Source organism: Sciurus vulgaris (assembly GCF_902686455.1).
Source record: "Sciurus vulgaris genome assembly, chromosome: 18".
NCBI lineage: Eukaryota > Metazoa > Chordata > Mammalia > Rodentia > Sciuridae > Sciurus > Sciurus vulgaris.
Genome location: NC_136479.1, coordinates 15,437,691 through 15,453,789, shown reverse-complemented (window position 1 = coordinate 15,453,789; position 16,099 = coordinate 15,437,691). Strand labels below are relative to the sequence as shown.

At 45.4% G+C, this 16,099-nt stretch overlaps 2 protein-coding genes across 2 annotated transcripts in view; one reads left to right on the top strand and one right to left on the bottom strand.

The window, feature by feature from the left end:
• The window catches only part of DNAH3 (dynein axonemal heavy chain 3), a 463,090-nt gene that overhangs the window by 270,120 nt on the left and 176,871 nt on the right, over positions 1-16,099 (top strand). The gene's annotated exons all lie outside the window — the stretch shown is intronic.
• LDAF1 (lipid droplet assembly factor 1) lies at positions 793-14,444 on the bottom strand. The gene is made up of 5 exons (XM_079120043.1): positions 14,316-14,444; positions 11,869-12,068; positions 5,833-6,001; positions 5,249-5,387; positions 793-1,561 (listed from the first exon to the last, which is right to left on the bottom strand). The coding sequence occupies exons 2-5, from the start codon at positions 11,962-11,964 to the stop codon at positions 1,480-1,482; spliced, it is 486 nt and encodes a 161-aa protein (XP_078976169.1). The 5' UTR covers positions 11,965-12,068; positions 14,316-14,444; the 3' UTR covers positions 793-1,479.

Sequence of the window (16,099 nt, the reverse complement as noted above, 5' to 3'; positions counted from 1 at the left end):
CCTGATGTCCTCAGCAGAAAACAGCTCTCTTGCCAGGTTGAGTGCTGACTGTAGCAGCTGCAGCTGGGACTTCCATGTTTGACAGGTCTGCCTGAAAAAAGCAGCTCATTCTGTAAAAAGCAGGAGTGAGGTCACCTTAGCCCCTAGATCCAGCGGTGCCTTGAAGATCTCACTGTTGGCTTTTTGGTTGCATGAAACTAATCCCTCTTCCCGTAACACCTACTTTTTTTTTTTTAAAGCAATTTTAATTGGGTGTCTTATCGTTGGCAACTAAAACACCCATATTAACCAGGATCTGTCACGAAATCAACAGAGAAGGAATAGGCAGATGCTATGTAAGTGTCTCCCAAAGGACCGTGTTAAAGGCTTCATCACCAACCTGTGGCTCTATTATTGGGAGGTAGTGGAACCTTTAGGAAACGGCACCTTGTGAAAGGAAGTTAGATCACTGGGGAGGGGGTGGTGGCATCCGTCCCTTGAAGAGGACATGCGGTCCTCAGCCTGCTCTTTTTGCTTCCAAACTGCCACGGCCCTTCTCTGCCACATTCTGCCATGATGTACTGCATTCACATGTACAGGCTGAAATTAACAGGGCCAAGGGACCATGGACTGAAACCTCCAAAACTGAGTCAAATCGACCTTTCTCTCATAAGGTTGGTATCTCAGGTATTTTGTCACAGTTACAGAAAGCTGACTGATGCAGCCTTCTGGCATATGGAGGCTGAAGGGGCAGATTTTTTTTTTTCAAAGTCGACTCAAATATTTAATAAAATCCCATAGCAAATAAGCTACTGAAGTAGAAATCACACAGGATATTTTATTTTTACTTTGTAGTCCTTTCACTCTTTTTTTTTTTAAAGAAATGGCTGAATAGGACAAGTTCTTTAAAATAATACAAAAGTATCAAGTGCAAATATGTAAAAGGTCAAAAGCACTTAACAGCACTCAACAGTAACAGTGGAAACTACACCTTTAGACTTTTTCAAAAAGACTTCTGGCCACAAAGTTAAGTTTGGATTCTTCCAACTCTTAAGAGGCCCCTATTCCCAAATGTCGTTGTTCTTTATGATAAAAAGCAAATAAGGCAGAAGAGCTGATTCTTTTTTGGATTTTTTTTTCTTCTTTTGTTTCAAATGAGTGAAAAACAGCTTCCCTTGTTTCAAAAAGAAAAATAAACACCCTCAAAAATAATTCACTATTACCCCCAGTTGGGACTCTGGACATAAACTGTGAGGCTCTGGGGTCAAGTGGCCAGAGCCCAGATCCCTGCCAAGGTCAAAGCTGCACACATGGAGTGTGGGGCAGGGAGAGGCCACACTGTCCACCCCAGGATTTTACACACTGTGAGTGGAAAGGCCAGAGGACACATCTATGGGGTGCCTGAATGTCCAGCCTCTCCTGAGCCATAATCCCAAGGGGCAAGTGTGACCCAACAGCTTTCTCGAGATGCTGGAGAAGCCCGTGGTTCCGATCGGCTGGTCATTCCTGGTAGAGCCCCTCGAAGTCTGCGGCCTTCATAGCCAGCTGACAGTCAGGGCTGGGGTTCTGCTGTGTCAGCAGCCTGTTGGCGACAGGGTGAAAAAGGTCAGCACAGGCCCCTCTAAAGAGCAATGCTAAGAGCACCCCACTGAACAGATGACATTCTCTGCTGTTTATTTTAGCTGCCACTTGTCACCACACCAGATGTGAGGCTAAATCCATTTTAGGGATGAGGAAACTGAGGGCATGGAAGGTTAAAACGACTGGGTGACGGGCAGCGTTATGGCCCCTTTCCCCACTTCTAATCTGGGATCGTGTTTTTCCCAGTTGTCTGTGTGTCTGCCAACAATCTAGTGAGAAACAGGGTGAGCAATGGCTTTCTTCACCACTAGAAGAACACTGAGATCAGAGAGGTTAAGCAGCTTGTTCAAGATCACACTGCTAAATAGCAGCAGGTAGGGATTCAGACAAATCTGATTCTCATTAGTTTTTTCCTTCAATGGAAGGAAAGTTACAGGGAAAAGAGAAATTGGTCTACTTTTCTTAGTCCCTGTGACTGCAGGTTCAAAGGTCAGAGTGAGGGGAGATGGTGCTACCGATATTAGCTTAGTGACAGCCTTCCCGTCACTGTGACCCACTGTGGGTGCCACGCCAGAGTTGCTCACCAGCACCTTATGAGTTAATGCTACAGAAGACTAGGGAGCTCGGTGCTCCCAGGTTGGAGTTGCCACCTGACAAAGCTCTGGCCAATGAAGTGTGCTGGGGAGAATAAGGAGAGGATGTGGAAAAGAGTCCACCTAATATTTTTTTAACTTTTTTTGCTTCCTTCATCCTGTCTTGAATGCAGCTGGAATACCCAGAGGCACAGACGCTGGATGGCAAAGCTGACAGGCAGAAGGTACATGCTATGTCCACGATACCACAGAGTGGCTGTGCCAGTCTTTTGTTACACAACAGACATAAAATCTTACTTGTTTAAGTTAGTATCTACCTGAGTTTTCTGATTTATTTTTCATTACTTGGCACTTGAAGCATTCTTATTTGGAAACAAAAAAACTAAGAAGACTCCTCCTCTTAGGTAAAGATGTGAGGTGGCGAGGTGTGCTCTGGCTGCTTTGGAGATGTGTGTGAGGTAAGGAGAAGGAATTCTGGTGGCTCTACAAATAGACACCGGCTGCCTGGGCTCCTTACCTCCCCCTCCAACTGCAGGCCCGAGGAGGCCTCTGGAGCTCCTAACTAAGCAGCATGGTCTCTCCTCCTCCTGGGAGGCTAGTTGATTTACATAGGAGGAGGTCAAAATACCATTTAATGATTCTCATTAGAAAGAACACTTTATAGGTTTTGTTGTTTGTTTGTGGCCTTGAACTTGCAATCTTCCCGCCATGCCTCCCAAGTTGCTGGGATTACAGGTATGCACTACTGTGCCTGGCCTTTTTCTTTTTATTTTCTTTTAAAAAACACTTTAGTTGTGTTATCTTTTATGTGTTAGGGTCAAAATCCCATTAAATCATGAAATACACTGACGAGCTCCTCTTTTCTACTCATGCTTTGGATTATCTAGGGAGGGAATTATCATCTTCAGTTTTAAGATTTCATTAATACCAGGGTTCACAGGTGACAGCAATTTTCAAAATAACATAACACAACATATAATATGCCCTTTTCCACTCTCATTCCCTCACAAGTGAATAGTGGAGTTCTTCACAGGATATCTGGAAGATATGTATGACTCAATGAACCAATATTCTCCAAATGACCAATGCACAGTTACAAAATCATACATGGAAAGACCTGTTAAATGCAAGACAGACCAGTGGATTTTCAAAATTAATAGAATACAAGAACTTCACCTTTCAGCTAACCTTTCAGAAACTATCACCTAAACACCATCACAGAAGAGCATCCAGTCATACGAAAAGTTTCTGCCCCTCACAACTACACATTTGTGAGGTGGGATCCTCTTCAAATCCATCAACCAGAACAACATGCCACAATGGGACACGTGCAGGTGACAAATGAGAACCCAGCTGACTTATATTAGGGGAGATGTTCAAGAGATTTGTAAAACATAAAACAATGCCACTTATTAATTTCATTTTGGAAAATATAGTTGCTTTTTTGTTTCTTATATCAACAGGTAATATTCTTCCTTTTAAGTGAATAGTTTTAGTATTTCTGTTGTAATTTCTAACAGAGTATTAATACCATTAACTCCCATAAACAAAAGCTCTTTGGGTGCCTCAGTAATTTTTAAGAAGGCAAAAGGAGTCCTGGGATCAAAAACTGTAAGAATCTCCACCTAAGTGAAAACCACAGGTCCTCTAGGGAAGAGTAGGGGAGGATGATAAGGAGGTCAGGGACAGATCCTGGAAATACTTTTCAATCATTTCATTGATAAAACAGCCATTCAGATTTTGCTACTTCTTTTGGTATGATTTTTAAGAACAGGGTGCACAGGCAGGGAGGGATTTTGGCTCAGAAACATCACCCTCAAAAAACCAAATAGGCCTCTGTTTCTCTTTTTATTTCCTTTAAGCATGATAGTGATCAAAGTCATTTTAGAAAAGCTGAATGTGACTCCAGGGGTATCAACTAAGCTATCCTGTGGAACCACTGAGTGATATAAAAATTACACCCATTTCGACATATCGATGACAACAGGGCTCTTCTGTACAAGAACAAAACGCAGGGTACTGGTTCTTTTAGAGCAAGGATTGGCAACCCATGGCCTGTGGGTCAAATCCAGCCAGTTGGTAGTGTAAATAAAGTTTTACTGGAACACGGCCATGCCCACTCACTTGCTTATTGTCTGAGCTGCTTTCGTGCTACAGCAGTGGAGTCTAACAGTTGTAAGAAGAGAGCAAAGGCCTACAAAACTTCAAATATTTACTATCTGGCCCTTTCCAGAAGTTTCCAAGAGTCACTCGGTGTCTTGGATAAGAAAGCTTTAGAGTTCACACTGGAATTTAAGTCCCTTCTCTGCTACACTCAAGCTTTGGGATGTGGTTTCATTTCCCTTATCCCAGCATGCAGCTGGTTGTGAGGACTGCACGAGATGAAGCCTGGAAAGTGCTCAACAGATACCAGCCACTGTTCAAATGACCAAGAGTTAAAATCTACCCACGGGACGAAAAGCAAGCATAAAAAGTGTCACCTCTGAAAATCCTAAAGAAGGGCAGCACACTACAGACAAGTGTGGTGTCTCCCAGAAACTTCAACACAGCTGGCTTTCCACTAGCATCTGAAGAGATCACTGCTCCTCTAGTCAAGGCCGGGAGGCACAGTGTGAAGAACATCTACGTAGTCACACATGAGACTGGTACTTGGCACGCTGAGAAGCCCACCCTCTGAAGAGCAGAGGGGATCAGGCAGACTATGGGGACAGCAGATTCCTGGCTCCTGTGCCACTCTGGAGGATGAAGTAAAAAAATGGGCCATTTTTCTCCTGTTGTTTTCCTCCCTACTCTTACCCTCCCCAAAGAACACTGACTTTTGTAAAGGAAAGCAACATCCTTGGAAAGGAATGGATGACTACCTCACGGAGCTGCATGACAATGAAATGAGGTCTGTGTGTGATGAATGAAGGTGATAATCGTTTGTTTGAAACTCCACTGTGATTTCCCATTTGATGTCTGATGTGTATTGAGAACGAATGAGGAACACCTGCCTCTTACAGTTTGGCTTCCAGACACCAACTGGGGTTAGGACATTGTCCATGAAAATCTCCCCAAACAGCCATGATTACATTGTTCCCTTGACATGTATTTACCTGGGAGAAAACCAGAAGCTGATGAGGCTGGATATCACCATGTAGGACGCCATGATTGTCGCTGACATTGCGACTGATACAAAGCCCAAGCCACAGAGGACACAAAGCAGTGAGAGGCCACCCACAGAGATGACCAGTCCTAGGAAGAGAACATGGTTACGAGAAATATTTATCTAAAACGGGTTGAAAATGGGGAGACCCTGGACCAGTGTGTTTTTAAAAATGACAGATAACTCGGATTTTGTTAAGTGAGATTTCCCCCCAAAAATCCAGATTTCTGGCATTATTTAATATGGAGTGGGCCTCAGTGCATAGCAACTGGCTGGCCCCATGGTTACCTCCAATCCCCACTATTCACAAATTGTATCACACTTGGGCTCTGTGCTTGTTTTTGTTACCTATTGAATTTGAGGCTCAGAGAGAGTAAACAACTTGTTCAAAATCATACTGGTGGAGGTGGGCTGTCAATGAGGACGCCAGAGTCCATGATTTAACTGCGCTGACAAGCCGCCTCACTTCAGAAATGGGAACCTTTGACAAGAATGGCAGATGCCCAGTCAACACTGCCCTCCCCATGCAAATACCTTCCAGTAATATGACCCCCACAAGGGCAGCCAAGGAGGTGAACACCACGAGGAGCAGGAAGATCCCAACAGGGACGGCTGACACAGCAATGAACACCAGCACGGTGAGGGCCAGAAAGGGATGCCTGTCCAGATACTGACCCACTGGAGACTTCGTGAAGGCAACCACCTGCAGGCAGAGGACAAAGAGAAGGAACTCAGCCCACGTCTGCACCCCAGGTTGAATGATACGCCAAGCTGTGGGAAGTACAACGAACACTCATCAAGGTGGAGGGTTCTTAAGCAAGATGTCACTTCAAGACTTCTCCTAAGATAGTCACTTGGACAGCAATGTAAGGCAGCTGTGGGACAGGAGGCAAGTTTGAGGTCCCCATCCAATGGCAGGACTTATGAGCGGACAGACATGAGAACGTAATTTGCACACAGTGGTCCCCAAAACACAAGTGCCTCCTAGAGAGGGGTTCGCCTAGCTGATTCAAATGGTGAGAATTTGGGAGCAGCTGGAAACAGGAGGGTATGACAGTTTATGCTGATGGCAGCCAAGTGTTGGGTTCACCCTGCTGAAATAGAAAAGGCTGTTCCTTGAAGCCACAGCCATCTGTCTTGTGGCTTCAGTAATGCCTCTTAAGGAGAAGTCTCTCAAGGCATGCCAATTTCACTTCCTGGTAGGTTACAAAATGGCATAATGCCACTGGCCACACTGCCTCCTCACTAAAGACCTTGCTATTCAGCTTCTCTATTCTCTAGCCAGAGGTGACTGTACCAGGGCTGCCCGGCTCAGACACCCATTACTAGAGCCCCGTGAGATCCTAAGTTAGGGCACTGACGGTGAGAGCGAGGGCAGGAAGAGGTCTCGGCTGCTTCTGTTCTAGACCAGGTGTATCCTTAGCAAAGAGCCCAGGGAGCAGAGAGAGGCTCAGCACTCAGTGAGGGACAGCAGGGCATGCAGTGAATGGATCCTGCCTGGAAGGGACATTTATGCAGCAAGAGGGGCAGATGAAGCTGGGACACCCAGATGGCAGGCACAATTTACATCTTAAAACTGGTAATTGAAATTGATTTAGGTACTAGAGAAGTTTTTAAGTACGTTTCAAATAGATTGATCAGGTAAATCTAGTTTTTTAAATTGGAAATGAATACTAATTTGTTCTAATGTATGAAAATAAAGAATATAGGATACCTTAATAACGACATTCCATATTATTACATGCTAAAATTATAATGTTCTGGGTTACATAAAATATATTATTAAAATTAATTTTTTTGTTTTCTAAAGTGACCACTAAAATAAATTATATATGTTACTCACATAATATTTCCAATGGACATGACATGTTTACTTTACCTCCATGGGGTGGAATGGAGCAGACTAGGGACTTTTGAGCAGAACTGTGAAGAAACTGAAAGAGCAATTCAAGGAAGAAAAACCTGGCACTTGTGTGAAGAGGCAATTAGGGCAACCTGCAGGAAATCAGGCAAGAAACACTAATGGCCAAATCTGGGCTGATGGCAGAGGGGCAGAAGAGGGAGATGTAGCCTGGCAGTGGAATGAAAGATCAACAGGACTTAGGGAACCTAACAGGAATTAGTTTGGTATGGGAACCAAGACGAGAAAGGAAAGACAGTCCTGCTTCCAGCTCTTAAGGAGCCACCTTCTTCTGAGTCTAGGCTCTATAACCAAAAGGGCAGTTATTCAGATATGCAGAGACCATTTTCACACTCAACCAGCTTAAACCGTCTTCTCCCAGGAAGAAGGACCTCTAGGCCCCTGTGTCAGGAAGGGGAGGGCAGTTCAGCCACCCCTAACAATAAGAATATCCATTGGACACGCAGGTGCCAGGCACTGTTTTGACTGCTTTCCCTACTTCCTCACGTATTTCTGCCTAAAGTACTCTGAGGCAGGGGATGAGGAACGAGCTGACATTATCTAAAGCCAGGGGTTAGAACATCACAATCACATCTGCACTCTCACGGCAACAGACGGGACACAGCAGGAGGATGAAGTGAGGGAGCTTGTCCCATGCAACGTGCTCTGGACTCCCCATCCCCATCCTGGAGGCACGGGGTCCCCACCTGCACTTTACAGGTGCAGTGCTGCACTGAACAACCTGGGGATGTCAGGCTAGGAGAAAATGGTGCTGCCATGTTTCAGGCTCCCTGTGAAGGCGTCTCAAATGGCATCACGGACAATCTTCACAACACGACTGTGGGCCTGGCCTTGCTTATTCTAGAAAACAGGACATGTAAATAAGCTGAATTGACTTGTCCAAGGTCAGACAAAGGTGATTTATTTGTAAATACAAACCCTGGCATGGGAGGTTACAAAGCAGGGACCAGGTGGTCGGGATCTGAGGACATGAAGACTCCACCCAGGCTACTCAGGAGCCAGGCAAATCCTCTGGTGTTAGAATGTGAAAGACAATCGGTGACTCACTGTCTCTTGCTGCCAGAGAGCAGGAGGGTGAGGGGCCAGGACTATTTGAAACCACTGGTAATCACAAGTCAAAGGTGCTCTGTGACAGCCACTCCCACGTGACAGTCCCCGAGTGCCGCTGGCATGGGATTCAGAGTTGGCACAAGGGTGCAAAGGAGTATTTGTTCAGAAACATCCTTTGTGTCAGGGAAGGCCCAGCAGAAGAAAACCACGTGGGTGGAGAAAATCCACATTAGGGAGTGCCACCATGTGGGCCACCTCTCCTCTTCCCCAAGAACAGCGCCCTCCCAGGGAGGAGCCATGAATGAAAGTCCCCAGCCCAACAGCCAGCTCCATGGTCACAGGTGAGGGGGCTAAATAGATTCTTGCTCCCAGGAATCAGGCACTGAGAATCCCAGGTCCCTAAGGGGAGGGCTTCAGTTGGTGCTGAAGAAGGAAGGAGTCGAAGGTGCCAGCCTTGACAACCATGTTTGCCCACATGAATGAAAAGGCCAGGAATCAGGCTACAGACGAAAAGAATGAAGCAGAGACAGAGAAGCTAACCTGCCTGACCCCGACTCCTTCTGAGGCTCAGCCCTGCTTCACTCCCTGCCCTTGGTTTCTAAGGTAGCCTTACATTTCCCAAACGCCTGGAAGTCCCATCTCTTGAGCAGGTTCCTGTATCTCAGCCTAAAAATAAGACAATAAAATCCTAACCAGTTTTCCCAGAAGAGATGACACACACTCCAGCTGATGCCCAGCTATTCTTATCTGGAGTTTCAAGGGCTCATTAGCATATGAAGAAAAGGGACAGATTATTTGGGGGAAAGAAATCAACTGAATTTCCTGATGATGAGGGGATGGCTATGTCAATTATGGTGTGTCAATCTGATGTCCTTGCTGATGGACCCCTGGGCAACAACTGTTCTGAAGATTCACACATCAATGTAGGAAAACTGCAAGGTTCATCAAGCAAAAACAAAAATCAAGAAATACATCTATTGTGATACAACCAGCAATAAGTAAAAATTACATACTGAAGCGTCATAATAATTAGTAATAATAATCACCACCACTGGGTGATTTGCTCCCCTTTTCCCTCCTAATCACTTCACTGAGTTGTCAATACAATTAATATTAATACAGTTATTATGATTTTAAAAATTTAGAAGACACCCCATGGCAGGACTATCTGAAAACATCAGGATGTAGATAGCTAATAATTTTTTCCTATGGCTAGGAGTGGGCTGGCCTGGTAGCTATCTCACCCAAACCTATTCCAGTGAACACATAATGAGGAACTGAGAGGAAGAAATGCCAACAAGTGCGTTCCTCTGCATTGAAATGCACACCTCAGAAGGCAGGTGTAAATATTAACTAAGTTAAGGCCTGCCAAAGGCCTAGCACAGTGCGTGGTGTATAGTAAGTGCTCAATGTTGATGAATATACAGTCAATTCTTATTATTTGTGAATTTCACATCTGAGAACTGGCTACTCAATAACATTTATTTGTAACCTCACAAATGATACTTCTGGCTTTTGAGGACTAGTAGATGTGTACACAGCAGTGAAAAGCTCAGTCACCTGACGTACATTCCCAGCTGAATGGAGAAAATCGAGGAAAACTTAAGGAGAAACTCTGCCTTCTTGTTTCAGTTCTTTCAGTGTGTCCTTATCAGATATGTTAGTCAGCTTTCCACTATAACAAAAACCATAGATAAGTGACTTAGAAAAGGTTTATTTTGGCACAGTTTTGGAGGTTCCAGTTCATGATCGGTTGGCCCCCCTGCTTTCGGGACTGTGGCCAGACAGCATATCACAGCTGGAATGTGCTGTGGAGCAAAACCAGCGGGGAAAAAAGGAATGAGGAAGGAACTGGGAACCAATAATCCTCTAAAAGGGCCCAACCCCAGTGACCTAAGACCTCCCACTAGGCTCAACCGCCCAGGAGTGCCACCCTGGGGACCGAGTCTTTAACACTTCACATAAGCCTTCGGGGGGACACTCAAGAGCTGAACAATAGCATCATGTTTTAATGCCATAATTTCACACTTTTGTGCTTTTGGTTGGTGATTTCACTATTTAAAATGGTCTCAAGTGTTGTGCTGCAGTGTTGCCTAGTATTCCTAAGGACAAAGATGTGCCATATGGAGAAAAATTCAGGAGTTGAACACACACGTATTTGTTCGATACATGAGATACAGTGTTGTTGGGCCTGAGTTCAATGTGAATGATTGACAACACATATTAGTGTCTTTAAACAAAAATACACATAAAACAAGGTTAGGTATTGATCAGTTGATGAAAAGGTTACGACCAGAGGAGAGAAGGAACAAGTGTTTCCCCTAGGAGCAACGGTTCAGCACTTGCTGATCCCATGTTTGTGGTCATTTCATAGAATGTAACTACCACCAGTGATGAGACACAGCTATAAATGTGGAAGGAGCATGAGGACCTTTCTTACTGAGCTAACTTTTAATAACAAGATTCTCAGCCAACTGACTAGAAAGCTGCTTGACCAATTTAAAAATAGCTTGGCAGATCTACAGAGTGTCAGATGCATTCTGGAGTAAGTCCAGAAAGGACCTCTGTAATAGCTCATTAGACACTAGTGGGACTGTGCTGTCCCACAGAAAAATCACAAAATAGTTCAATACTGTTATGTATGCGTGTGTATTTTTATGGGCATAGTGCATAAAAAGTCTAGAAAGACAAAATGTTAATAGTCTTATTTATGAAAGCTAGTTTGTTTTCCATGAAAAAAATGCTGAAAGGCATATAGAAGCAAGCAATAAATACCCAAGAAAACAGAATACACCCGAGTCCCATTGCCATCAAGTGGCTACAGAATACTTAAAAAGCAGCTCATTTGAATAACAATGTCCTCTAAGTGTAAAATACAAATTGAATTTCAAAGTTAGTACAAAAAACAATGTCACATATCTCAAGAACTTTTTTCATTAGTAATTTTTATAATGATTACAGGTTTAAATGATACAATTTTGGATAGATTAAATAAGATACATTCTTAATATTAATTCACTTACTTCTTTTTACTTATTAAATGTGGCTACTAGAAAATTTCATTATATATATGTGCTTCAAATTAAACTTCTAGTAGCTAAACAGCTGGATTTCTACTGGAACCTGAACTCAAATCTTAGATCGGGCTTTGGCCTCTCATTTTCAGAGTAACAGACAAGCCAACAAAACCAGAAAAGGATGGTACCTGTGGCACAGCCAGAGAGTGCCCTCTCTAAATCTAGCTAAAGAATTGCCACTTGCCATTAGGGGTGATCATCCAACCAAATTTTGGTCCATGAGATAAAACTGGAAGTGTGTGTGAATTCTTGGAAGTCTTCTTACATTGAAAATGGCTTGGGAATTTTTCAACCTTCTCTCCTCCCATCCTATTGTCTGGAATATGGATATGATGGCTGAAGCTCTTGGAGCCACACTGAACAATGAGTTTGAAGGTCACAACTCAGACATGGCAGGGTGGTGAGTTAGAAGAATCCCTAACTTACCTCCAAACTTCTTTTACTTAAGAAATAACTTACTATGTTAATTACATGAACATTCAATCTCAGATTTTCCATTATACATAGTGATCGGAAACTGACCTTTGAGTTATTCTGGAAAGACTCTAGCAGCAAAGACAGCTTCCTCTGCAGCTCCTGCAAGTCCTTTAAGGTACTCGGGGACTCCTCTTTGGCCATCCTGGAACTTTCTTCAATCTCTTTGGGGATTAATCCTTCTGTTGATAAGTTCTTCAGTGTAGTGTGCTGTCTGATCTCTCATGTTGCCCAGGTGCTTGCCATCACTGGGGAAATAAAAAAACTCTTAAACTATTAGTGGTCTTCATCCAACTGATTCAACAAGAGTTTCTACTAATCCCTACATGTTGATGGCAGGCATGCAGATGGAGGATGACTTGGCAATGTTAATCAAACTTTCAAATTTCACACACCTTGACACAGCAATCTATTTCCTAGGACTCTAGGAAATAATCAGATATGTCAAAACATACCAAAAGGATGTGCATCGCATTTGTTTATAGCATATAATGATTCATAAAAAAAGAAGCTAGCTGTTCATTAATAAGAAAATGGTTAAATAATGATTAAATTCACTCATTAAAATAATGGGGCTATTTACTTGATGACATGAAAAGATGTCCATAGTTTAAAAAAATACAAAATACTTCATTTTGTTACATATACATATAGATTTTCTGTATATTCTGCAGAGCAAAAGATGTAGGACATATAATAAAATGTAGTCTGAGAGCTTATATTTAATTTTTAGCCTGACAAATGCTGTAAAGAATATACAAAAAGCAAGACAGCTTCACTGCTTTACCCTGCCCACACTCCCGAACACCTTTCCCATACAACAGTGGCCTTGGCTGATTTCTTTCTTTACTTGGCTCCCAATGGCACTGTGCCTTAAATCACTATTTATGGATAAGTCTCTTTCCACTAAGTAACAAGAGCCATGCCTCAGGGACAGACAGTGCCACAATTACACTCCCTGATCAAACTGCCTGGAACTCCTAGGACTGTCCCAATCTCACATAGCTCTTATTAAAGGAAATTTGTTAAATTTGATAGGTTTTTAACATGGTTGAGTTTTTAAACAAGAAAAAAATCATTCTTACATTTCTCAGAAAAACACTGTCTGGCTGGAAACATATCGTTTCCATTTCTGCCTTAGAACTAACCTCCTGACCTATGGTACAAATACCTAATAGATTTTGTCATAGTGGTCAAAATTAACTAAGAGATCCTCACATTTATTGGCCATAATGAGTATCCCACATGCTAATTATGTGAGTTACAGGGGGGATATATGGCAACTAATATCTACAATGTCTAGATGCATATCAAAGCACATGTTAATCACCCCAACTAGAGATCATCACCCTTTGGACAGGGAAGGACTAATTCCTCCACCCCAGATTTTTTTCTTTAAAGCTGCAGCAGGCAGATCATGACGCTGGGACGTTCCCAGCTCAGTTCCCTTAATCTCATCTCTGAAACTGGAAAAAAACAAGCCCAAATCCCCTTACAGGTCTCCTTTGGCCTGAGAAATCCAAGCGCTACCAGACCGGTTTGAGGAGTCGGATGTGGGCGAGAGAATGCCAAGGGCCACAGTCCTCAAATACATCTATCTGACCATCAATTCCCAGACTCCCTAGTCAAGTGACTCCTCCTCCGAGGGGCCTCCGCTGGCACTAAGCAGTCTCTCCAGAGGGAGCAGGTGACACAACCCTTACAAAGCCGATTTGATCTACCCTCTCTGCACCTTCGGGACTCAGCCAAGCCAACCCCAGCCAATCAGCTCCTTCCCTTTCAAGTCTCCAAAGAAAGCCCGGGGGCTCTCCCACCCTCGCGCCTCCCAGAGCAAACGGCTACCCAGAACATTCCAGCTGGGGAGGTGGGGGGGGGGGGGTCACATCTCCTGATGGGGGAGGGAACTTCAGGGCGCTTCAATGCCCAAAGGCCTGGAGGCTCTAGAGGGGAAAGGGGTGTGACGCAGGTGTTGGAAAGGTCCCGGCATCTGAGCGGGCTCAGAGGCGGAGAAATGGGAACTCAGGGAGATTTGGGATGCACCCACCTTTGGTTCTTGCAACTCCCTTCTCCGCAATGACGGGGAAAGGGCTCCTCGGGAGAGAGGACAGGAATGGTGGAGGGGAGGGCACCCATTTTCACTGGTTACTAAGGGAGGTGGTTTAATGTCGAGGGAGGACTCGACATCTTCCCAGCCAGGTTTCCCAGGAGAGGCCAGGGTCTAGCGCGCGGGGTGGGGCCGACAACCCTTTTAACAAACACAGTGACAGGTGTAGGTGGGAACGCGGTTTGGGTGGGGCGGGATGGACTGAGTCTCCTTCCACCCGGGTAAGTCCCCAGTCGTGTCCCAACGACTCGGAAGCTTGAGACACCCTTGTAACTAACGCCGGCACCGAGCGCTACAGGCGCGGGGCCCAGCGCGCCTCTACTCCCCCAGCCTGGCCAGCAGGGTCCAGCCAGCCCGGCCCCGGGACCCCCAAGAAGCCTCGAGCTCTCACCTGGCGCTGGTGTCGCGCTGCCCCAGCCGCATCTGCTGGCGGAGCGCAGGGAGGCGCGAGGAGGAAGGAACGCACTGGCGCGCGGCGGTCGCGCGGGCTTCCGCCGCCCTACGACTCCGTTCGGCCCCGCCCCTCGGTTCGACTCGGCCCCGCCCTCTGGAGCAACTCCGTTCGGCCCCGCCCCTCGGCTCGATTCGGCCCCGCCCTCTGGAGCAACTCCGTTCGGCCCCGCCCCTCGGCTCGACTCGGCCCCGCCCTCTGGAGCTGCTCAGCTCGGCTGAGCTCGATTCAGCTGGGCTCGGCTCGATTCGGCTCGGCTCGGCTCGACTCGGCTCGACTCGGCTCGGCTCGGGTTCCCCCGCCCGCGAACCGAAGGGCTGGGCAGAGACGCGGCAAACCGCGGGGCCGCAGCGCTTGCGCTCGCGTGAGGGGCCACCCGGACTAGCTCGGAGAGGGTTACGGATGAGGATTCTGAGACTTAGAGTGCTTTCCTACACCCATAGCCTGGAGTGACTGTTCTCCGGCACCCGCAGACAGGTGGACTGGCAGCTGAGAATGGGTTTTCGGAAGAACTTAGGGCTTTCCCTCCTAAATATCCAGAACCAACTCTTCTGGAAGCGCCTCTGGAGTTGGAAACACGTGATGAGGTACCGCCTTGACTGGAAGGTTTTAACCATTACTCCTCAGATACAAATGTTATCAGCCAGTGAGAACCTTAGAGACGAATTTTACATCCATTTTACAGATGAAAAAATTGAGAGACAGAGAGAAAAGGTAAATCAACCCAAATCCCACGGTTCAAAAGGACCCAAGTCAGAGGGGGAACCCATGTTTCCCTAGCACCAAATCCAGACCTAAGGAGAGGATTTCTCAATAGCAGTGCTCTTATGGGTGGGGAAGTTATATTTCTGGGTACAGAAATTCTGACCTGAGCACTGCGGGATCTTTAGTAGCATCTTGGTCTCTATAATCAGTAGATACCATTAACAGGCCTCCCTCCAGCTTTGACAACCAAAAATGACCCCAAACGTGAGTGGGCGTGTGCAGACCAGCAGAGAAAGTCTTTCTAGTTTGAGAACCACTGCCCTTGAGCATCGGAGTAAAGACCGTGGGCTGAGGTCCAGCAGTCCTGGGCTCTGGCCCCATGTCTGTTTCTTACAGTGTTACCTGGGAAGAGTTAACTCTGAGTCATGGCTTCATCTATAAAATCCAGGCACTGGTTGCTACTGAACAGTTTTTGGGCTCTTTCCATCCTAGGACCTGTGTAGACCTACCTCTTTCCTGTGGCATGTGTCTATATCCACCTGGAAAATAACCCATTAGTTAGAGAGAGGTCCCAGGTTTCTAGTGAGCACTGCTAACAATGATGTCTGTCAAGAATTTAGCAGCTATTGGGCGCATGGTAGAGCTTCAGAAATATTCAATGGTGTAATTCTACCACATTATATTTCTAAAAATAAGCTGGCAGGTGGATAGAGAAATAAGTTGAGGGATGATGAAAGTGGTCATTATGGATAAACCAAGGAATCCTGCTCTAAGTTGTCTGCAGCAGCAGAGAAGGAGAGCTAACAGAAAAGATAGAAGACCATGGATAGACAAGTGTCTGACAAATTCCTTTTTTATTTTATTTTGGGGTGGTACTGGGGAGTGAACCCAGAGGTGCTTAACCACTCAGCCACATCCCCAACCCTTTTTATTTAGAGAAAGGGTCTCACTGAGTTACTTAGGGCCTTGATAAATTGCTGAGGCTGGCTTTGAACTCGCGATCCTCCTGCCTCAACCTC